Source organism: Mastigoproctus giganteus, chromosome 10 (genome assembly GCF_048544385.1).
Source record: "Mastigoproctus giganteus isolate SK-2022 chromosome 10, ASM4854438v1, whole genome shotgun sequence".
NCBI lineage: Eukaryota > Metazoa > Arthropoda > Arachnida > Uropygi > Thelyphonidae > Mastigoproctus > Mastigoproctus giganteus.
In genome coordinates this window covers 25342532-25368258 of record NC_143584.1, presented here as the reverse complement: position 1 = coordinate 25368258, position 25727 = coordinate 25342532, and the positions used below count along the sequence as shown (strand labels likewise).

Here is a 25727-nt window from a genome sequence, read left to right as displayed (position 1 = left end):
TAACATTTGTAAGTCGTAAATAATTTCTCTATTATTATAATTTGCTTGATTTTGCAGGCTACGTTTTCATTTCTTTTGATAAATCAATCATTGTTTAAATATAAAATAATTAGCTAACTAATTTCATTGTTGAGAACGTAACCCCTATTTTTAAACTTATGTCTGTGGGAAATAAATTCCTGCTTTACGAGCGTGCGCGAGCGCACTAGGAATGAATTAACTCGTAAAGTTTAGAACTACCTGTACTTCTTAGATTCTGTTCTTTTGGATTTATAATGATATCCATTTCTGCCTGTATAGAAATTTTATATTATCTTCCCTTTTGTTTTTCACAGTTATTGGCAGTCAGCTAAGAATATCTTATTACATTAATTCTGTTATAGCTGAGGAGGCTGATGTATTTCTGTTTATTTTTGGAATGATTATTTAATTAATTCTTGTGAATTACACCTTAGGTTCTGTTCTTTCAGGTTTCTGATGATATCCATTCCTGTATAGAAATTTTATACAAGCTCTGTTAATTGAATTTGTACAAATTTCTTATTAATTTCACTTAAAAATAAATTGTTTTGCCATCATTTGTAAGAAAATTTATGAATTTATCAATCAGTAATCTAGATCTGAGAAATTTAATAAGGAACTATTCACAGATTGCATATTGCAGGTGGAGATACCAGATAAAATGTTACAATGCAATATGATTGGAGGAATCACATGAATGTTACACAATATATATTTTTTCATAAAAATTAATGTGACATGAATTGGAGTATTTTATTATATAACAATAGAGAGAAGGGGTAAAATGCTGTCATGAGAGGGTATTCAAAGGTTAAAAAATTGTTATTTACTTCATGAAGACTTGCAACTGCATCATTCTTATTGGTGAGCACTCTGTATGTAATAGTAAACAAATTCTGTGTTTTTATTTTTTATTTTTTGTTTGTGATTTTATTTTTTAATATTTATAATAGTATTATTTTTCTTTCAGTTAGCATGACTGTTGAGGAACTTGGAAATGTTGCTTTTCTTCCTGATTCTATGGGAAATATTACTGTGATGGGAAATATTCAGATAGTTCACTCTGATGGTGATGCACCTGCTGTAGTGGCTCTTACTCCAATTCAAGATGAAGATACAAGTCTCACAAATGAACAGACTGTTCTTGCCTTCCAACCACCAGATATACAGAATCATATTCCAGAGACACAAACTGTTTTTACCTCCCTTGCTAGTTCAGATAATGGTTATACAGTCAAGATACCAGTTGAAGAGGGGGGTGGAGGAGAAGATGAAGGAACGCTTGTACCTGTTAGTGTTCCTCAACTCCTGGCACAACTGACCAATATCGGTGATACTGTGAGAGGCAAGCATTGCATTTTTCTTTAAATTTATCATTTTAAGTGTGTATGCATTACTTTTAATCACATTTATTTCACCATGCAACAGTAAGAAATAGAACTGTTATGCAAATAATTCTGTATTCTACCTCTTACAAAAATTTGTCTATTTTGTAAACAAATAGAAACACCCAACACAGTTTATAGTAACATAAAATTGTTGGTACCTTTATAATAATGTTCTTCAGCCTTTAGATAAAAAAATATAAAATAAAAAGTTAAACATATGCCTTAATTAATAATCTTCAGTAAAACTTATTTTTTCTTGATTGCTGATGTTTTCTCTAATTTATTTTAAAACTGTCAGTCATAGTAGTTTCTTGCTTGATTTCATGTGGTTAACCTAAATGATTTTTGAGCCAATGAATTAATATTTTTTAAACCTTTTTATTCTGATATCTCTTTTGTTACTTTAAAGGTAATACTTATTTGAATAATTTATTTACGTTTTGCCCTAGCATATATAATTAGAAGTAATTGAATAAAAAGAAATATAGTGGAGTAAGGCCTGGACAATTCAGAATTGTTCAGTTCAAAATATTGGTTATTTTGAATTTATATTTTTCCCCCCTGAACCTTCTATTCTATTTATTAAAAAAATATATTTTTAATTTGAAGTTTAGTGCTTGACATCACTCAGGTAGTTAAGAATTATCCAACATTTTGAATTTATCATGTTACATGTAAAAAAATTAGTGCAGTTCTTAGGTTTTCATTAAAAACAAGAGTTAAAACATTCACCACTCTTAATTGAACTTATTCTACTCTGTTCAATACTTGTGCCCCTTCTGACATGCTTAAAACAACTCAGTGCAGCCATCTACTGAGTTCTAATCAGCATTAGCATTAGCATTAGCATTAGTAGAGGCATTTGATGCAAGAAAGCAAGCTTATGCAGCATCAGCCAAAAAAAAAAAAAAAAAAAACCCACTTCCACTTCACCCCTCTGTTCGTTCAAAATACCTGTCCAGCTGAGCCTTAAACTTATTTAGGCTATCAACTTCCACGACAAGGGATGGAAGTCTGTTCCACCCACCAACCACCCGCTGGCTAAAGGCAAATTTCCGCACATCTATCCTACATCTGTCTTTCCTCAATTTGAATTTATGCCCTCTCAGGTGATTTTTCTGAGCTAGAGGAAGAATCCCATCAGCATTGAGCATGCTCAAACCATTCAAGGCTTTGTACACCTCTATCAGATCACCCCGCTGGTACCTAGTTTCCAGACACTGTAATTTGCAAAACTTAAGCCTTTCTTCGTAAGAGAACCCCTTTGTCCCATTCACCAATCTAGTTGCCCTTCTCTGTACTCGTTCCAGCAGCTCTACATCCTTCCTGAAATGAGGCCTCCAGGCCTGTATACAGTACTCTAGGTGTGGCCTGACCATTGCCTTATACAAGGGAATAATCACCTCCTTATCCCTGCTAGAAAAATTCCTATATATCATTGACAATACACCATGAGCTACTCTTGCAGCTCGTCTGCACTGCTCAGAGAACTTCATATCTGCCTGCACCACCACCCCCAGGTCCCTTTCATTCTCTACCACTGTCAGTGTAGTACCACAGAGTTGATACGTTGCTCTGGGGTTGCTGTTTCCCATATGTAGTACTTTACATTTGTCAATGTTAAACTTCATTTGCCACCTCGAAGCCCATCTGCTCAACCTTTCCAAATCCTGTTGCAGCAGCATAGTGTCAGTAGTGTCCTTGACAACCCTGCCAACCTTCGTATCGTCTGCAAACTTGGACATTAAGCCTGATATACCATCATCAATATCATTTATAAATACAGAAAACAATAAAGGCCCCAATACTGAACCCTGAGGGACTCCACTAATAACATTAGTCCACGATGAGCAGTGTCCATTGATTACCACTCTCTGTCTTCTCCCCCTCAACCACCCCTTTATCCATAGCAGCAACTTGCCTCCAATGCCACACTGCTCCAATTTGTGCAGCAGTCTTCCATGTGCAACAGTATCAAAAGCCTTTCTAAGATCCAAGTATATAATATCAAAGTTATTCCCTGCATCCAGTTCTTTTGTGACTGCATCATAGTATCCAATCAAATTGGTCAGGCAAGACTTCCCCTTAACAAAACCATGCTGTGTCCTAGCTATAACTGAAGTCTTGTCTAGATGATCCTGCAGTGCTTCTTTCACCAGTGCCTCCATTAATTTTCCGGGAACAGAAGTTAAACTCACAGGTCTATAATTACTTGTGTCAGCCTTTGATCCCCCTTTGTGAATTGGGGTCACATTTGCACATCTCCAGTCAATGGGTACCTCCCCTGAGTCCAAGGAAGCTCTCATAATTATGGCTAAGGGTTTGCTTACCTCCTTTGCTGCCTCCTTTAATATAACTGGATAGATCCCATCCACCCCAGGTGCCTTTCTTGTGTTTATCTTCAACATTTTCTCCTCCACTTTGCTCTCAGTTATTACAAGATTCTCTAGCTTACTGCTAGAGTTGAATACACCTCTGGCATTCCCCTCGCTGAATAACTCCTCATGTGTGAATGTCGATGCAAAATATTCATTTAGTTTGTTAGCTACCCGAGCAGGGTCATCAACAGTTGACCCATCGATCTCAAGTGGACCAATCTGATTCATCCCCTTCCTTCTAGAGTTTACATAAGTAAAGAACTCTTTGCTGTTTTTCTTCGCATCCCTTGCCAAGGATCTCTCGTAATCTGCCTTCGCCTGCCTAACCTCCTTTGTAACTTGGTTACAGATCAACTTGTATCTATCATAGGCTTCCATGTCACCCATTAATTTATATGTATCCCATGCATTTTTCTTCTCTGCCACATGTCTCATTAGTTCATCTGACAACCATTTAGGCCTAAACCTTGAACAGTATTTCTTAGTTGGTATGTAAAGCCTAGTAGCTTCCACAATAAGTTCTTTGAATGCTTCCCATTTTGAATTTGCTGTTGGCAATATCATCAGTTGATCCCACTGTATAGAATTTAAATACTGTCTCAGTCCATTGTAGTCGCCTTTACGAAAGCAATACCCCTTCCCTTTACCCCTAATGGTAGTTACCTCTTTGAGTAACTCCCACTTCAGCACACTGTGATCACTGCCACCAAGTGGTTCATTTATCTGCAGATTCTTAATGCATGAAGAATCACTACTGATAATCAAATCAAGAGTATTACTCCCTCTAGTTGCCTCCCGAACATGCTGATGTAGAAAACAATCATCCAATAAATCCACAAAAGCCTTGCTACTGTGTGAGTGACCAGCCCCCAAATTCCAGTCAATATCTGGGAAATTAAAATCCCCCATTATAAGACTCTCTGATTTACTGGCCCACTCTATTTCTCCGAACAGTTTCTTATTATACTCATCAGAGTCATTAGGCCTATAGCACACTCCTACTCTCAATTTTGATCTCCCAATGCTTATGTCACACCAAACTGACTCGACACTGCACTGTCCAGCGATGTCGACTGGCTTCACTTCCTTGGATTTTATGTGTTTTTTAACTAATAGCATAACCCCTCCTCCCTTCCTATCCTGTCTATCCTTTCTGTAGACATTGTACTCCCCAAATTCCAGTTCTGCATCATCAGTAATAGAGTGAAAACCTTATAATACTTAATATAAACAGTTTTAAGATTAATTATCAGTGACCTGTCAGTAAATGAGGTAGACAAAGAAAGATATGTGATATGTTTACTCATAATTGTGTATTATGATCTACTTCAAGGTTTATGTATAATCACCATGCAATTTAAAAGTGACAACTAATTACAATAAAAGGTTAGTATTTATTTGCTAATATCATCATTCCAGTAGTTGTCGTGTTTGCAAAATTAAACCTAATTAAAAATCCCATGCTCATCTCACCTTAGTACAAAAATATAATAATAATTTGAAATAATTTTTATGTCCCTTCATCTTAGAATAATCCAAATTCCTGTATATTTAATTTTTAGCTTTTTATACCATGTATTCATTTCAAATTTATTTGTGTTTGGAACTGTACATTTGCAAAACTATATCTACTTTTAAAGAAAATTATACTTTGCTGTATAGTTTTTAAAATTATGCATATTCATATATACTTTTGTACAATGAATTATGTTATTTAACTTTTCATTATATATTGCATTGTATTTGGGTCCTTAATATTGACATAAATGTATTAAGTTGGAGAATATCCTTATAACATAATATTAATAATTTATTATGAAGAAGAAGAAATAGCAATTATTATAAAACAAAAAAATCACATTTGAATAATCATCAGAAACAGATCATAATGATTATCACAAACATTGTCATAAACAAAAATGCATAAAATATTGCCAAATTCTATAAGTAGCGATTTTAAATTATATAATTTAAAATCATATATTTTTCCTATGATTTTTCAATTATATAAAAATATAATGATTAAATTTAAATATAGTGATAAAATCACTATATTTTTATGTAAGATGAAAAAAAATTTTTGTTATTCTTGATTATCTTCTTTTTTTTTTTCTCCTAACTCTTTGCAAAGTAATAATTTCATTAATAGTTTTAAAATAAATCTAAGTACCTTGCTGTCATTTAGTATAAGGCTCCACAGTATTCAGTGCTTGGGTCAATTCTACCAAGGTTGGAATTTTTTTTTTCTGTATTTCATAATTACTTTCTTCATAATTACCTTATTCTCTGAAGCAGCAACTTTCCATATATTATCTCATCATGGGTAAACTTGCCAGTAATGGTCAAATTTTGATTAATGTTCACCTAATTTTTGAAACATTTCAGCATGCTTCACTAAATTTTCCATTCCTCAATAGGTTCTAGAAGCTCTTCTGAATCTTCCATGATTGTGGATTCAAGACATTTTTTGTTAAAAACATGGTTTTTTTTTAAACAGTTCACAGTTGTTTTAGCTAAGACTTCTTACCAAGCTGTTAATTTGCTTGCATGCTTCCAGAATATTTATATTGATTAAGTCATTATTCTAGTCTATTTCATGAAGAATTAAGTCACAATGGTGACTTAATTCTTCATGATGATTAAAGTGTTTAAAATCCTTTATCACTTCCTGATCCTTGGGTTGAATCTTGCCGTCATGGATTAATGAGTGATGACACTACATTTGTAGATGTTAAATTGATTATAATAGTATGTGCTGAACTGATTATAATAGTATATGCTGAATAGTATGTCCATGAACAAACTTGCACGATGTTTCTGTGTACTTATTTTTTTTATTTTATCAGCCATTTTTCAAATGATGCAGTGTTCATCTAAAATTTTCTATTCAACATTCCATCTTCCAGTAAAGATTTAATGCCTTTGAAACATCTTGGCCTACTGATTTACTGGTAATGGGTACAAGAGGTTTTTCAGGATTGTCCATGTTAGCTCCTAACAGCACTGTAACCTTTTTTTTATCTTCTTTCCACTGCTCACTATTGAATGTAAATGTTTTGTTCAGTAAGCATTTTAAAAAAATTCCTGTTTCATCTACATTAAAAACATGGGGTAATAGCTCTGGATCAAATTTGGCAGTCTGAAGATACAGCTTTTACATTTGTTGCTATTTACTAAAGCTAATCCACCATAGATCTTAAAAGTGATTCCATGCCTTCTCTGGAAACCAGCAAGGTACCCTCTACTAGCTTTGAAGTTTTCAATCCTGAGCTGTTTTCCAAATGATTCAGCCTCAGCTTGAAACAAAGTTCCAAATAATGGGACATTGTTAAAAAAAATTTTTTTTACCACATCCCCCCATTGTTATTGGCACAAAGTCTGTTCTGAATTACACTTTCACTGCAGCTTTACAAAATCTTGCTTTTATTTTTTGATATCAATGATATTGTATTGGCTACTATCCCAACCTCCTTGACGTTGTCACATTTTCTCTGCACCATCTCTATGTTTTTGATGATTTATACCTTCTTCCCTAATGTTAACACATTGAAAATACCTTTCTTTGATATTTTGGTTAAACAAGCCTGAATCACTGTTCAGAAATGCTACTCCATGTAAATGAAACTCAAATCAGTAGTGTGTGTGCCTATAGTCCATCTTACTATATTATTAAGCACTAATTGCTATTACCCAGTATCTCTGATATTGTTTACTTGACATGAAATTCTCTAGTGGATTAGAGATAGTACCCATGAGGGAAAAAAATATAGATGGGGTGAGGGATAGTTCCAGTTATTGCAATTTGTTAATTTTATGATACTGCTAACGTAACGACACCAAGTTTATTACACCATTAAGTTTATGTTTGTGTTAGAATTAGTATAATAATGCAAATGATGCAAGGAGGAAGCAAGCTTATGGTGCATCAGCCAAAAAAAAAAGAAGAAACAGAAACAACTGCTTCATTTGTCTGTCCCTTCTAATAATTTGTCTAATCTACCCCTAACTTTATTCAGACTACCACAACACTAGCTAGAAGTTTGTTCCAACAGTCAATTGCTCTCTACCAAAAGATATATTACTTGCTCTATGGCAAATAAAAGAATCAAAAATGAAAAATATGATGCAAGTTGTTTTTATACTGAGAAAAATTAATTCTTCCTTTAGGATCAGTAATAATTACTGTTTCGTTTCCATGGTATATCTTGAATATTCTTGCCAATCATGATTTATGAATATTACATTATGAATTTGCATAAAATTTCATGTATCTTGATAATTCTGCAAGTAGTATATAGCCCACCTTGCATGTAACAATGAGTAAACCAGGCTACCTGGTTTACTCATTGTTATAAAACCCAGTGCATCGACCCCACATTATGGAGGAAATCCTCCACAAATTGCCTCAGCACTGCACATTAAAGGAATTGCTCCGGTGAAGAGGTAGGGCATGTTGCTCTTTCTTTTAGGTGCATATCGCTATGCAAATACATAGCAATATATTTCTCCTTTGGAGCAGTGTTTCTTATTTTAAGCAGTACAACACCAAGGCAATCTACAGCAAAGTGCCTATGCAACCGATGACTCTGATGCATCAAGCAGCAACCTCAATGATCATTGATATATACATTGTAAAGCTGTTAGTATTGTATGAGTCCAAACACAGAAAATATGAAAGGGAGCAAAAATAAGAGGTCTGGCTATATTTTACACACTTCCTGAGATTTTCATGGTAGGGTTAGTGTCAATTTATTGGAAGTGATTGTACATGTTCTCTTTATTTTTGTTTTGTTATTTGGCACACAATTTGTTATTTAGGCATACACATACAATCAAAGTTGTATGCATATGCCCAATGATGAGCAAGATCCTGCTTGTCCTTCACATTATCAAAGTAATTTCACTATGTGAACAACACAAATCCAATCAAATAAGAAAAAATATATGAGTTATCCATGAATTCAGATTACCCAAGTTCAAATTAAATAAGTCTTACTGTGTATAGTTTAAAATGACTTGGGGAAAGGTTTTATGAACTAGATTCTTCCAGAATATATGCTGTTTTAAAATTTTGCTAGCTATCTCTTGCAGAGAAAAATTGTTTTAAACCTTGACTGCAAGTTTGGATCACAATTTTAATTATCCTTTGAAAATACCTCATAATTAAGCTGGAATTTTTTAAATTGATTTTGAGAAGATTCAAACTGATTGAAAAAATTTACATCATTGACAATTAGTTTACATCATTTTGTAAAAATTATATTAACTGTTATTGTCAGTTGGGTAAAAATTTGGTCTGTGTTATATCTACTGGTGCTGCTGGCTGGCATAACTAGCTTGAATATTAAAGCAAAAATGCTTCCAGGAAAATTTTCTCCGAAGTTTTATAACACAAATTATTACTTTATTCTGCATTCTTATATTGTTATTTAAGTAACGAACATATGCAGCAATTAAAAAAAAGTTGTTTTTCACTTTGTCAATTTTAAAAGTTAAGCTTACTCAAAGTAGTCATTTATATCTTAATTTCGGTTAATATTTATTTCATTTTTAATTTTTCATATTGATGATATCTTAATTTTTAATTCTTATAGCTCCTCAGCAATTGCAAGATATATTTGCATGCACATTATGCCACTGCTTTGCCTTAACTCAAAATGATATCATAACACATCTCCAAACAGTTCATGACCTTTCAGATTCAGCCAGTGATGATCAAGTTAGCAATTTGTTTTCAAAGTTAGAACCACTTGCAGGTAGGACTTAAATTAATTAAATTTTTAATATTTTATTCTTTGATTAATCAAATATTTTAGTTGAACTCATCAGATAATAGAAGCTACTGATATTTATACTTTATATTTTTATTATGGATAATTATCTGTTGTGCTATTGCATATATGTTTTGCTTTAGAGTTTATGAAGCTAAAATGATCAGAGATTGCATCTGTTTTCTCCCTGTATTTTGTATTTCTTATCCCATTTCTAGTTAAAATGCTCAGGTATAGAGGTGGGATTGAATCGTTTATATGTTTATTTATAAATAATGGTTACTCATCACTCTGTTATAGTTGGTTTTTGGTGTCCTCAGTGTTATATCACAATTCAGTTTGCTGCTCACAAAGGCAGCACTGGCCAACATTCATTAACTGGCTTACAATTATGTCACATAGGCTTTTCTATTTATTTATATATTATCTATAGTATATAAACTATTTACTGATGTGATTTCCTTCAGCAGCACCATTTTTCTTTATATAGTCTCCCCCCTTTTTATTTTTTCTACTTATATTACTATCATGGAACCATTTGTGTCTAACTTGCTTTGTCATTCTGCATTTTTAATATATATTATGCAGTACACTCTCAACAATTCAGCATTGAAGGAAGACAAAAAATACTTCTAGTTTTTATTAAAAATTTCATATAGAATTTTACTGATTTTCTATTTAAAACAAGATTTGGGAATACAAAGAATTTCAGCCCAGTTTGTGCTTCACATCTTTGCTGATGTGAGGAGCAAACTTGCAGAGAGTGGCAAGTTTTCATATGTCAAGCTCTTTCTTAGCATTCTGCTAACCACCTGCAATTTGTTTCTTCCATTATTACAAAGTGACAAATCATGGGTGTATGGGTATGAACCAAAAACAATGGCCAAGTCCTCTCAGTGGAAAACTCCATCATCTTCAAACAAGAAAGATAATCTGAAAGAAAGACACTGTTATTTCATTTTTTTGACTCACAGGGCATTTTTCAATATAAATTTGTCCCACATGATCAATAGTTAAGACACAGCATCAGTTTGTTAAAGGGAGGTCTTGTCTGACCAATTTTATTTAGATACTATGATGTGGTCACAAAGGAACTGAATGCCAAAAATAATTTTGATATCATATTGGATTTCAGAAAAACTTTTGATACTGTTGCACATGGAAGACTGCTGTACAAATTGGAGAGGTATGGCATTAAGGGTAAGTCACTACAATGGATGAAGGGATGGTTGAGTGGGAGATGACAGAGTGGTAATCAATGGACACTGCTCTTTGTGGACAAATGTTATTAGTGAAGTTCCCCTGGGTTCATTGTTGGGCCCATTGTTGTTTTGTATATTTATCAGTGATATTGATGAAGGTATATCAGGTTTAATGTCCAAGTTTGCAGATGATACAAAGGTTGACAGGCTTGTTAACGACAGTAAAGACAGTATGCTACTGCAACTGGATCTAGATAAGTTGGGCAAATGGGCTGAGAAGTGGCAACTGAAGTTTAACATTGACAAATGCAAAGTACTGCATATGGGTAGCAATAACCAAAGAGAAACATACAAACTGTGCTGTACTACACTCAGGGAAGTGGAAAGGGAAAAAGACCCGGGGTAATTGTGCAGTCAAATGTGAAGTTCGCTGAGCAGTGCAGACAGGCTGCCAGGGCAGGACATGGAGTCTTGTCAATGATATATAGGAATTTTGCTGGCAGGGACAGGGAGGTGATTATCCCATTATACAAGGCAATGGTCAGGCCACACTTAGAGTACTGTGTATGGGTCTGGAGGCCTCATTTTAGGAAGGATGTAGTGTTGCTGGAACGAGTACAAAGAAGGGCAACAAGATTGGTGAGGGGAACAAAGGGGCTCTGACCAAGAGAGTCTTAAGTTCTGCAAATTGCAGCACCTGGAGAGTAGCACCTGCGAGGTGATCTGATTGAGGTATATAAGGCCTTGAATGAGTTGAGCAAGCCGAATGCTGATGGGATTCTTCCTCTTGCTCAGATTAACAACCTGAGTGGACAGTTTCAAATTGAGGAAAGACAGTTGTAGAATAGATGTGCAGAAATTTGTCTTTAGCCAGCGGGTAGCTGATTGGAGGAACAGACTTCCATCTTTGGTTGTGGAAGTTGATAGCCTAAATAAATTTAAGGCTGAGCCGGACAGGCATTTGGAACGAATGGAGGGGTGAAATGGGAGGGTTTTTTGTTTTTTTGGCTGATGCTGCATAAGCTTGCTTTCTTGCATTGTATGCCTCTACTAATGCTAAAAGTGAACCAGGAATGCTACAAGATAGTTCTGCAACGATTGTGCTATACTGTGCAAAGAAAACAGCTGGACAAATGGGCTTTGGGGAACTGACACTTACATCATGACAATGCCTCCGTACACTTGGCACTTTCTATTCAAGAACTTCTTGTGAAGCGCCACATCACAATTTCTTCCCCATTTGTCATATTCACTGAATTAGCTCTGTGTAATTTTTCCCACCTCAAGCGTAATTGGCCCCTTGAAAGGTCAAAGGTTTGCAATGACAGAAAATTATTCAGAATATGACACAGGAACTATTAACAGTTCTAAAAGAAACCTATCGGGAATGCTTCCAGAATTTTCAGTTGCATTGGAATTAATGTACAGAATCAAGGAAACTACTAAAGTAGATCCATCTGGGTAACTGGTAAACTTCTTCATTTTTTAAATATTTCAGGATGTCTCAACAAACTTCATAAATTCATTACAAAAAGAAAAACAAGTTTATTAAAAAAAAAAAAAAACAATTCAGAGCCATCGATAGAACAACTCAAAAAGTTTTTTTTACCATATTAATAAATTTCCACGTGAAGACCCTTTTGTAGAACGAACAATGTCTAGTTGACAATATCTCCATCCAAGTATGTGCTGACATGCTGGGATCAGCATGTCAGCTGATCCCAGTTGTTATAGCAGCTTTCATTCTGTATGTCATATCTTTCATGTAGCTCCCCAAAAAAAAGCCTAGTGGGGGTAATGTCCGATGAACATACTGGCCATTGCATGCAACGATCATGGCTAGTCAACAGTCTGGAAAATGCCTATCAAGAGAATTGCACACTATCAAAGCCCAATGTGTAGGTGCACCACATTGCTGGAAAAGACTAGGTTAAAGTTCTTCCAGCTGTGGGAAGGCATAAATCTCAAGCATATCCAAGTGTTTGCATTCACAGTCTGCTCATGAAAAAAAAAAGGGGGGAAGCAATTATGCAAACAAGAAGTCCACACCAAACATTTGTCTTATTGCTGCTCTGTTCCAATTCCCATACAACATGCAGTTTTTCTGAGCCCCAGATTCAAACATTAGCATTATGCCTATTCACCATTCCCATAATGCTCAATGTGGACTCATCAGAGAACAATTTCTTAAGAAAATTTTAATTGTATCATAAGAAAAATTTTATTGCTACCATTGCTGTATAAAAAAATTTCATTGCTATATTATATGGTGAAGCATATTCGATGCAAATCAAGAATGCTTTGGTTTATCTTCATTTCAAAGCCTGCATGAGTTACTTTGTATGCATAGAACTTTAAACGTTTGTGCAGGACTGTGTGTACATTTGATCGGTTGATTTGGAAGGACTCCTAGCAGATGCTCCCCACACTTGTTCCACAACTTTGCCACTTGTGCTAGGACATCCATATCCTCTTTTGTGATTGACATTTCCCATTTCCGTTTTGAATATTTTCGTTAGATTCTTTTAATTGCGTTAATTTGATTTTTAATTGTTTTAAATTGATTTGAATTGTTAAATTGATTATTTAATTATTTATATTTTACTCTAATGTACCGGTAAGTTGTCGATTTTTTCGTTTTTATTTCTGGAGGGTATCATACGGAAGTGTTCTATGCACTATATTGAGGTAAACTCCTCTTATTATTTTACTAATTTCCCATTTCCATAAACTTTCGATGCCACTCACAAATGCTATGAGATGGTGGTTGTCGTCGTCAATATTTGAGTTTGCACATCAGGTATTGTCTCGACGAACCGTATCACACATTGAGCCTTTTGTTGAGGAGACACCATTTTCAATTACACTATTATCACATGTCACAAGCGCCACCTGTAATATGGTAAAAAAAAAAAACTTTTTGAGCTCTAAAAATATTTCTTGACTAAATGTCCGAGTATGAAAGAGTTGGTTTATGCACGTACATCATTTCTACTATGAAGGTAGTATGAATGCATTGTTTAATTATATCTCATATTCAGGACCGTATTTACACTTCTCGGGGGCCCAAGACACTACGCTCTTGCGGGGTCCCCCCTAAAGATACCAGATTCCAAAATGCAAAACTTGTATATATAAATATAATCAGAAAAAAAAACCAAAAAAGCAATTATTTTTACCGATATGTTTAAATAAAAACGTTGTAATACTGTGAAATATAAAGAACAATACTGAGCTAAACTCTGTCGCAACATCTCGTGTGGATATGATGACCAACCATACGGCTTTGGCGGGTCATGACGTGGTCAGTGAATCGACTTCCATCGCCATGTTTCTGGCTTTCGTGACCAGCATCCGCTGCCCTTTCACAATATTAAAATAGCTCCCTTAGAACGAATAAAATTTCCTTAATAACGAATGGATTTCGAGAGACCTGGGTACACATTGTTTACTTTAGGCAGTACACATTACTTTAGGTAATGTGTATTGCCTGGGTACACATTACTTTAGGCAATAGAGCTGCTGCTGTAGAATGCACGAATTAAGAACTAAAGGGACATTCCACAATTTAGTGATGTCCATAACACACTTACAACTGACTCCCACATACTGTACCAAGAGGTAGGTCAAGTTGATCAACTGCTTTCTAATGTTCATAGCCAGTGAAAAAGATTAAGGCATACTCTCGACAATGCAGATAATATGCCATGGTCAACCTGTGTTCTACTGTTACACTCTATTAGAGAATTAGGAGAGAGTGATTTTCCTTTATTCTGGAAATTAATTTGTTCTTTTGCAGAAATGAGTCATCCACACTTTCAGTAAATTTCACTTGTCTGTGTTTACATGGTAGGTACAAGTGAGCCCTAGTTTAGATCAAGGCATTGAAAAAAAGAAATCTCTTTAAAAATTTGAGCTTACAGAGGCCACATGAGGCCCCTCCTCTATGGTGAGGCCCAAGGCTAGCACCTCATATGCCTGTTCATAAGTATGGCCCTGCCCATATTGTGAATCAACCTTCATGAGTTGCCGAGATATTGCACTGCTTTGAATAAATAATACTTCACCAGTGGAGAAGACTAATGTTACTTATGCTCAGCAGATACATCCACCCAGACGGCACCGTTTCACAGCTTGTTAGCTTACTCATTGGTGGGTGGGCAGGTACCCTGTTGTTGCATTAGTGACAACCCAGTATGAAGTATAAGTCCACAATATGAGAGATGCTTGATGGTGTGCGTAGTTTAATCTAAAAATATTTCTGGACTAAATGTCTAAGAGTGTGAAAGAGTTGCTTAATGCATAGATACTGCACGTACATCATTTCTGTTATGAAGGTAGTATGAATATATAGTTTAATTATATCTCATATTGTGAACCAATCTTGATTCACAATATGATATAATTGTCATTTAATTATATCTCATAATGAGTAAGCCAACAAGCTTCGAAGCGGTGCCGTCTAGGTGGTGCTATCTGCCGAGAATAAGTAACGTTAATCTTCTCCACTGGTGAAGCATTACTTATTCAAAGCAGTGCAATACCTCAGCAACTCATTGTGAAGGTTGATTCACAATATGAGATATAATTAAATGATGCATTCATACTACGTTCATAGTAGAAATGATGTACGTGCAGTAACCATGCGTAAACCGACTCTCTCACTTTTTTGGTTGTTATGTTGATAGCTGTAAACTGTTTTAAAAAAATTGCTTTTCTTTTTCTAATGAATTTATGAAGTTGTATTTGTCCAGGTCTTTTTGGGACACCCTATGATGGGGCCTGAACATAGTTTAGGCCCCATCTTTTAGATCACACCTCATATAGTTGCATATATATGTCTTTTTTTATGATTGCTTGCTTTTCAGATTTTAATAAATTTAAGTTAATTACATGAAATGTTCCTCTCTTATTTTATTATGCACTAAAACAAGGTTTTCAGCAGTTTATTTTTCTTCCCATACACAATTATTTCAATTTTTAATTTGAGTGATTTATGTGGTGATTATATTACACTATCATGGTGCTATTAATAGTAAGCCAGAAATGGTGGATGTGTTGTACCATGATGTTTATAGCATCATTACTGCTGTGTATATATTTTAACTTGCAGAAAGCAAATGAAAAAAAAAAAAAGTTCATTTATAGAAATATTAATTTACATATACATTCATACACAAGGTGTTTCAATTAAAAGGTGCCAGAATCTATGTTGCTTATTTTTAATTTTAGGCAGTTTGTTGTCTGAACTGTTTTTTGTTGTATTTGAGCTGAAATTTTAATTTGATGCTAAAATTTACATTTCTAAATTTAAATTTTACTTAATCAACCGTTTTTTTTTTTTTTTTTTCAGTGAGAAAGTTGTTGCTCATCCTTGATTTAGTCTAAAGATATTGTTGGTGTACTTCTGAAACAAACATAAACCATTTTATTAAGAAGGAAAAAAAATAATAATAATACAATGGTTGTAGCATGAGGAGATGTGGAAGAAACCTTCTCTCTTATGGTTCCTGCTAAATGTGCATAACAAGGAGAAAATCAAAATAAATACACAAAATAAACACATCGCATACAACTGTTGTGTTGGTTTAGCTTTTTAGTTTAAATAAAATGGTTTATATTCATTTCAGAAGTATACTGATGATGATTTTAAATTAAACAAGGGATGAGCAATAGCCTCCCATTGAAAAAAAAAGCAGCAATTGATTAGGAAAAATTTGGATTTAGATGACAAACAGTTGTTCCCACCATTGGTTCCACCTGAAAGTGTCACCAGTGCCTTTTAATTGAAAAACACTCTGTATACATGCAGGTGTTTCGAATAAAAGGTTCCAAGGCCATGCTTATTTTTAGGTTTAGGCCATTTGTTGTCCAAGCTTTTTTTTTTTTTTTTTTTTTTTTTTTGCATATTTGGCCTGAAAATTTTGAATTTGATGTTAAAATTTAACTAAGTGTTACCATTTAGATTTTACAATTTCTAAATGTAAATTTTGCCTAATTAACTGCTTTTTTCTCAATGGGAAAGTTGTTTCCATCATTGGTTCAGTCTTGAAAATGTCATCAGTGTACGTCCAAATAAATGTAAGCAAAAAAAAAAAAACTAATAGGGAGGAAAGATGCAATGGTTTTATGGGATATTCACTTTTCAGTACACAAGTTTGGCTGCACACTGTTTTTATAATTGCAGTTCTGCATGTGCTGTCTCATGCTACAACTGTTGTATTATTATTATTTTGTTTTCTGTATATAAAAGCAGTTTGCATTCATTTCAGAAGTACATTGATGGTGTTTTTAGACTCAACTGAGGATGGAGAACAGATTTTCCCTTGAAAAAAAAAAAAAAAAAAAAAACAGTTGATTAAGAAAAATTTTAATTTAAAAATTGTAAAATCTTAGCCCCAGTAGATCAAATTCAAAAATTTCAGCCAAAATATGACAAAAAAAAGATTCAGGTAAAAAAGTAAGCAAGATGGACCCTGGTGTCTTTTAATTGAAACACTTTATGTATACATACTTACATATATGAATGGACATACAAATATATTATTTGTGGGAGAATGCTACAAGTGAATTATTATATTTTTATAATGTTATTAGTCAAAATGTAACTGATTTTATGATCAGAATTAATATTTAGTATTAATTCTGGTAGCATATATAATAATATTTATACAGGGTGTCTCAAAAATATTGGTACAAACGTTTAGGTAACATCTAAAAGGAATGTGAATAGCATAGGAATCCATAAGCGGAAACGTCACCGTAAGTCGGTAGACGGCGCTGTTCATCAGTTCGCGAGAGGGAAAATTTCTGGTTTACTCATTCAAGCAATAGTTGCCGCACGGCGAGCATGCATCGATATACGAACTGTGAGTTGGCAGACATGCACCTAGTGTATGGATTAGCAGAGGGCAATGGACGAGGCGCTCAACGAATTTATGGAGGACACTTCCCAGACAGATATATATCGGACCACCGTTTGTTTGCATGTGTGCATCAAAATTTGTGCGATTATGGGTCATTTAGAGGTAACAGGAGTAGTGCGGGCAGACCACATTCGACGCGAACTCCCGCCATGGAAAAAAATGTGTTGAATGCCATCCAGAATAATCCTACTACCAGCACACGTGCCGTTGCCTCTGCCTTAGGAGTGTCTCGTTGCAGTGTACAGCGTGTCTGGCACGACGATTCCTTACATCCCTTTCATCTCCAAAGGGTTCAGTTACTGCTCCCCCTAGATCATCCTGCACGTGTGGCTTTTGCGCAGTGGTTTCTCCAAAAAAGTGTTCAAGACTTGAATTTTCCTGCCTATGTTTTGTTCACGGATGAGGCTTATTTCACTCGGGAAGGCTTATTCAATCAGCACAATGCTCATGTGTGGGCTCACGACAACCCACACGGTGTGCACCCGCATGCGGCACAACATCGCTTCGCAATAAATGTGTGGGCAGGTATGGTCGGTGACTGCTTAGTCAGCCCATACCTGTTACCATCCCGCATGAACTCCGCTAAATATCAGATCTTTCTTGAACAAGTTCTGCCAGGGTTACTTGACGATGTTCCAGCAAATGTGAGGCGCAACATTTGTTTTCGACATGACGGGGCACCTTCCCATTATGGAAGGTGTGTTCGTGACCATTTGAACAGGCATTTTTGGCGTCGATGGATTGGCTGTGGTGGACCCGTTGCCTGGCCCCCACGCTCACATGATTTATCGAGCCTTGATTTCTTTCTGTGGGGGGGCCCTCAAATCTATCATGTATGAATCGCCTGTGGAGACGGAAATGGATCTCGTGGCGAGACTCGTCTGCACTGCTGCTACTGTCAAAGAAACTCCAGGTGTGTTCGACCGTGTCTGCCAATCCATGCTGCGTCGGTGTCACGCATGCATCACGTCTCGTGGTGGAACCTTCAAGCATCTGTTGTAACATCATGAAATGCATCCATCTCGTACTCCATTGTTAATATTATGTCAAATAAATGTTTGCCACTGGTTACTGTCTTGTGTCATTTCTGCTTCTTGTGCCTCTGCTACTACCTTCCCGTGACGTTTCCGGTTATAGGTTCCTATGCGATTCACATTCCTTTAAATGTTACCTATCTCCCCTAAACATTTATACCAATATTTTTGAGACACCCTGTATATACTGTGTAAATATACTATTAAAGTTTTAATAGTTGAATTAAAGCATGTTCCAAATATAAGATTACATATTGTTATAAGTATGGGAATATTTATGAATTAAATATTAATTTAATAATATTTTATAAGTTCATAAAATAGCATTCTGTAATAGCCTTTTATTTGCATTTCCCAAGATGCACGTAAAATGAGGTACTCATATTCTCACATTGGCATAAGAAGATACTTCATATATAATAGCAACATAAAATGTAAAAGTTATTTTTTTTATTATTTTTCCTATATTATAATTTTATTATTGCATTAGTAACCTGATTATCTAATGCTGAGTGTGGGCATGGTTTCAATGATGCAAACTAATAATAGCTAAGAAAGTGTATTGGTTGCTGACAACAAGTCAGAAACCACAGCAGTGTGACTCTTACCTACCTCATCATTTACTCTTCTGTCTTAATTGGTGAGAAACAAGGTAATGCCACTGTTATTCACCATATGAAAACAAATAATAGCAGTGATTTATATTTTGTTCTTAATAGAGAATTTTCTTGATAGTGAATGGTTTTTGCTATGATAATCATCAAATGTCAGGGACAACCTTCCAATTGTGTGTTGGACTTTGCAGGGATCAGATCATTGGGCATGGTCAGTCGTACGTGGCTCTGTCTCAAAATCTATGCCTAGCATCAAAATTCAAATTTTAGGTACCAAAGATCTCATGGACCAGCGTGATTTACTGCGTTACGTACAAAGAAATTTTCATCAGTTTATCCTCACGGTAAAAAAATAGGTTGCTATACATATTTTACTTTTTTCAGTTTATCTTTTAATTATTATTCAGTTTACTCATAATGAATACAAAATTTGCTGTAAATCATTCATTAAGATTCAAAATACATGCATTATATTGATTGTTTTTTGTGAAGCTGGGCCTAGTGAAGCAAACAGGGGGCAGAGCCCTTAGTATAATATATAATTAAATTTTTAAGATTTAATTCATAAATAATTCCATGTTTATAATGATATATAATTGTATATTTGGAACATAATGGAATAATTTCCTACTATAAAAAATTCTGTATATCATAAATAAAATACCATGATCTATTCTAATGGCTTGAACTTCACTGTTGAGAGAATTTTATGACAGATTGCAAAATTATTCCTACGTCTTCTTCACTGTCAGCTGTTTCATTACTTCAGAAGTAATAAAATAATCTGTGATTTTTTTTTTTTTTTTTTATGTGAACCCCAAACATGAGAGGTATAATAGTACTTAGTACCGTGCTTGGGTTTGAGGTTAAGAAGACGAAAGCAAATAATAGCAACTGAAGATATTTGTTGACATTGGACTTGAACTTCTGTAGATTGTAATTTTCAGGAAATACTTATGAAGGAAGGTTGTTCCAGAAAAACGGCAGTTGAATGAATAAATGAGAAAGATGAAAAGTTGGTTCTGTGGGTTTGAAGTTGGACAGTAAATGGATATTGGCTAGTGGCGGCACGTGTTCAGACTGTTTTGAAAGAGAGAGCAGGAATTATAGAAGCCAATTCAGAAGAACAGTGCCCATGGAAGTATCTGTAGAATGCAGCAAAAACAGTGCATCTATGAGAAAGCGAGTGGAGAGACTCTGTTAGAGATGAATCATTAATTAACCTAACTGCTCTCTTCTGAATGGAATCAAGAAGCCTGAGAGAGAGGTTTTGGGGGCACCACCCCAGGTGTGGGAACAATATTCCATGGCAGGGCAGATTTGCAATTTATACAGAGTGAGCAGCTGTTTGGAAGAAAAGTAACGCCGAGAGCGAAAGAGAAAACCAAGTTTTTTAGATGCAGAGGAAGCAATATTTGTAATGTGCTTGTGCCAAGAGAGATTAGAAGTCAGGGTAATCCCCAAAAGAGATATATCATTTTGCCTAGAAATCGGAGTGTCACTAAAGATAAGCATAGGAATAGACGAATCTTTTTTGCGAGATATAAGACAAGACTGAGTTTTAGAAGGGTTGAAATCAACAAAGTTGTCTTTGCCCCACTGGAGAATTACCTGAAGATCGGCATTTAAGGAATTGGTAGCAGATTTTCGAGAAGTTGAAGCTGATTGAGCAGGACAAGGTTTCTCAAAATGGAAAGTTGAATGCAGTGTGCTATCATCGGCAAAACTATGGATAGGATTTCCAGTCAATGGAAGAAGGTCATTGATATACAAGAGGAAAAGAGTGGGGGAAAGAACTGAACCTTGGGGGACACTGGCATTAGTGGAGAAGTTAGGAGACAGAGAGCCATCTACCATCACCCTCAGTGAGCGATCAGAGAGAAAACTGGATAACCAATTACTAAAAACATTTGGCAAACCATAAGATGGAAGCTTGTTTAGAAGACCTTTATGCCAAACACGATCAAAAGCCTTTGAGATGTCAAGAGCAACTACTTGTGTTTCACCGAACATTTCCATTGAATTAGTCCATAAATGGGTAACATAAGCCAGAATATCTCCAGTGGATCGACACTGACGGAATCCATACTGGTGATCGTTGATCAGACGGAAGGTTTCTAGGAAGTTTAAGAGTTGGCGGTTAATTGATTTCTCCATTACTTTAGAAAGAGTAGAAGTAATTGCAATGGGACGATAGTTGGATGGGAGGGATTTGTCACCCTTTTTAGGGATTGGCTGGATATGAGCAAATTTACAAGCAGAAGGAAAAACACCTTTGGAATAAGAAAGTGAAAAAAGGCGGCCAAAAATAGAAGTAAGTTCAGGAGCACAAGTTTTGAGAACAAGTGGAGAAATACCATCAGGAACTGGAGCTTTCTTAGCATCAAGATTCATCAAAATCCTTCTGATATCCTTTTGACGGAAGACCACAGGAGGCATTGAATGGAGTATGCTGGGAATGGTGGGAGATGTTTTACCAAGATCATTAATACATGAGTTGAAAGAAAAATGGGATGCTAGCAGGTCAGCTTTTCCTTGGCTGAAGTGGCAACAGAACCATCTGGTTTGGACAGAGGTGGGAGCAAAGATGGGCAAAAGTTGCGGCCAATAGCTTTGGCAAGAGACCAGAATGCTCGGCTACCATTAGGACAAGAAGCAAGTTTTCTACTCTTAGCCTGTTCAAACTCTAGTTTGGACTGATTAATAACTGCTTTACAACTGTTGCGAGCTTTGGTGTAGACAGAAAATGAAACTGAAGAATTAGAAACAAGCCAATTACGATATGCAACATTCTTCTCTTGGACAGCCTTAGCACATTTATTGGAAAACCAAGATTTAGATAAAGGACGAGATTTTAAAGTGGAGTGTGGGATAAGGGATTCCATTCCTGCAAGAATAATTTCACTGACACGATCTGAGCAAACGTTGACATCAGAAGTTTTGAAACAGTAATCCGACCAAGGAAAAGAAGAAAAGAAGTCTCGCAGGTCATCCCATTTTGCATTCTTGTAATGCCAAACAACACGTTGTTGGGAATAGCCATGAGATAAAGGTTCCATTGGAGAAGAGACAATCACCAAGTTGTGATCTGAAGTGCCTAAAGGACCTCTCACTTCGACCGTGTACTTAGAAGAGTTGTTTGTGAGAAAAAGATCAAGCGTATTGGCTGTATGATTAGGATTGTCCGGTATTCTTGTAGGTAAATGAACAATCTGTTCTAGGTCATTAGTAATTGCAAAAGCCTCAGCATCTCGACCTGCTGGGTCGGTGTGACTAGAAAACGGAAGCCAGCTGGAGTTGTGAACATTAAAATCACCAAGGAAAATTACTTCACTGTTAGGAAAGTTGGACTGGAGAAAGTCAAGTTGCAAAGAGAGGAAGTCAAAGAGCTCCAAGTGATTAGTGGAGTTGGGAGAACGGTAGAGACAACAGATGAATTTGACACAATGAGGTAGAGAGATTTTAAACCAGAGAAGATCAAAGAGAGGAGATTCCAAATTGCCAAGTCTCTGACAGAGAATATCAGAACGGACATATGCACAAGTACCACCTTTGAGGCGAAAGAAATCATACAGCGAATAATTTGGGCATCTGAGATGAGCAGTAGATGAATCAACCGATAACTGAGATTCTGTCAGAAATAGTACATGGGGTTTGGCAGACTGCAAGTGGAAATGGACATCGTTGAGATTAGAATTGAGACCACGTATGTTTGTGAAATGAATTAGGAAGTCCTTGGAAGGTTTAGATCTTTTCGCAGATAAGCTTGCTCTATTAGTTTGACAATTCATGGTGTATTCAATAGTAAGAAAAAGTGAGTGGGACATGCTGTATGAAGTAATGAAATATTTGGATATGGCGTACATATTGTAAGAATATACCCAGATCATTGACATAACGTGGCCTCGACAATGCTCCCCGCATGCACACTACTCGGACTCCCTCCAGTCACTATCTGGCAGAGTAGAGGTAGCAAGATTATACACTAGCTGATCCAGAAGCCTCCTAGAAAGTTACCAATAGGTTCGGTCCGGTGTACTAACTAGCAGCCGGCCTGCGAACACCGTTTTAGAGCTGTACCCTCGAAATGAAAGGAATATTGGATCTCGCCACGACATTCATCATAACCTCAAAAGTCATCAATCATTCTGCATGATGGAAGAGATAGGGAAGGGTTGACCGGAACTTAGCTCTAGAGACTAAACATGGGTTCCACCACTTCAAGCCTCCAATAAGCAAAGTTGTGGTATTTCACCAGTTGATGAGAGTCATCTACCACCTAGTACTGCCTGGTAACATAGAGGGGCGGCGTTCCTCCATGTGGTGTGAGCGCCACACCTCGACCCCCTGCTTACGTTGGTTCACACCTGGGTGGTCACCCACCATGTACTTGTGCATGGAGGTTATACCCAGGATTACTAACTGTCCCACCATCGTGAAGGTGCAAGCAGAGGATTTAGCTGTCACAGACCGTCCGGACTTCGCCGAAATTGGGTCCACTTGACTTGAGTGTCACCCGAATATCAGTTCCATCAGCGTTTTAGACTCCCAGGTAGCAAGTACAGCTTGTCTGGCATATCTGAGAGAATGTCTGTGACAACCTCAAGGACCATTACTATTACCCATATGTATAACTTTACATTTCCCAATATTGTACTTTAACTGCCAGTTTTCAGATTCACTGAATAATTTGTTTAGGTCTTGTTGAAGTAGCATGCTTTGGTTATTATTGTTTACCACCCTCCCAACCTTTGCATCATTGTCAAATTAAAACATCAGGCCTATTATGCCTTCATCAGTGTCATTAATAAATATCTGAAAACCCCAGTACTGGATGCTGTGGAACTCCACTCAAGACTCTGTTCCATTCAGAGTAATAGCCAATAACCACTCTTTGTCTCATGTCATCTGACCAGCTTTTTATTTAGTTTTAGTACTTTCCCACCAGGGCACATTGTTCGGAATGAACTGCACTATTTTGTTTTTTTTTTATCAGTTGTACTCACTTCTGAAAAACCACGGACTATTTGAGAAGCTGGTATGTGCTCAGGAATTTTATAGTTTTGTCATATATAATTTGTGTTCTCTGTTAATTTTTTTATTTCATATACAGAGTGTCTCAAAAGATGCACACATATTTTAGGAAATGTAAGTTAAACTATAAATATATGATTGAATATTTATGATGAAAATGTGTGAACACCTTTTTGGGACGCCATATTATTTTCTGCTGAGGAATGTACACTGAGTGATCACTGAATTATGACCACCTACCTAATACTTCATAGGTCCTCCTTTTACCCTCAGTACAGCAGCTATCCGATGTGGCATTGATTCAACAAGATGTCGGAAGCATTCGGGAGATATGACCAACAAAGCTGTGTGTAATGCGGCTAACAATGCAGGTATGGAGGTGATTGGTGTATCCAGACTCCTGATATTCCTTTCCCTAGTGTCCCACAAGTGCTCTATAGGATTGATATGGGGGGGGGGGGTTCGGAGGCCAATTGATATGCTGGAAGTCAGAACTGTGTTCTTCAAACCATTCCTGCACAACATGTGTCCGATGGCTCGGCACATTGTCATCTTCGAAGGCACCATCGCCATTCAGTAAAAAGTGTAATAGCAGGGTGTACACAGTCAGCAAGCAGTTGACGATAGTGGAGACCGGTGATGCACCATGGATCCAAGTTACTGCCAATGAAACATGCCACACACCATGCCTCCACCGGCCTGCACTTTTGATACCATGCAGGATGGATCAAGAGCCTCGTGTTGTTGGTGCCAAATCCGTACATGACCATCCACAGTATGGAGTAAATAACGTGACTGATCAAACCAGCTCGCCTTCTTCCCGTCTTCTAATGTCCAACTTGCATGCTCTTTGCACCATCTTTTAACTTCCCAGATATTGACTGGAACTTGTGGGTTGGTCACTCACACACTAGTCAGACTTTTGGGAATTTATTGGATGATTGTTTTCTGCAGCAGCATGTTCGAGAGGCAACCAGAGAAAGTAATACTCTTGATCTGGTTATCAGCAGTGATCATTCGTGTATTAAGAATTTGCAGATAAACACTAGGTGGCAGTGATCACAGTGTACTGATGTGGGATTTACTTAAAGATTTAATTACCATCAGGGGTAAAGGGAAGGGTTTTTGCTTCCGTAAAGGTGAGTACAGTGGTCTCCGACAGTTTTTAAATTCTGTACAGTGGGATAAACTGACGATGTTACCAACAGTAAATTCCAAGTGGGAAGCATGCAAGGAATTAATCGTGGAAGCTACTAAAAGTTTCATACCTATTAAGAAATATTGTTCAAGGTTTAGGCCTAAATGGTTATCTAATGAACTAATGAGACTCGTAATAGAGAAGAAAAATGCATGGAATGC

The 25727-nt window shown here is 36.2% G+C and overlaps 1 protein-coding gene across 1 annotated transcript in view; it reads left to right on the top strand.

Annotated features, from left to right (window-relative positions):
- The window catches only part of LOC150078880 (uncharacterized), a 187684-nt gene that overhangs the window by 33662 nt on the left and 128295 nt on the right, over positions 1-25727 (top strand). The window contains exons 2-3 of the mRNA XM_090382881.1: positions 992-1366; positions 9382-9543. Of these exons, the coding sequence (XP_090239007.1) occupies positions 992-1366; positions 9382-9543 (537 nt within the window). The remainder of the gene's footprint in view (positions 1-991; positions 1367-9381; positions 9544-25727) is intronic.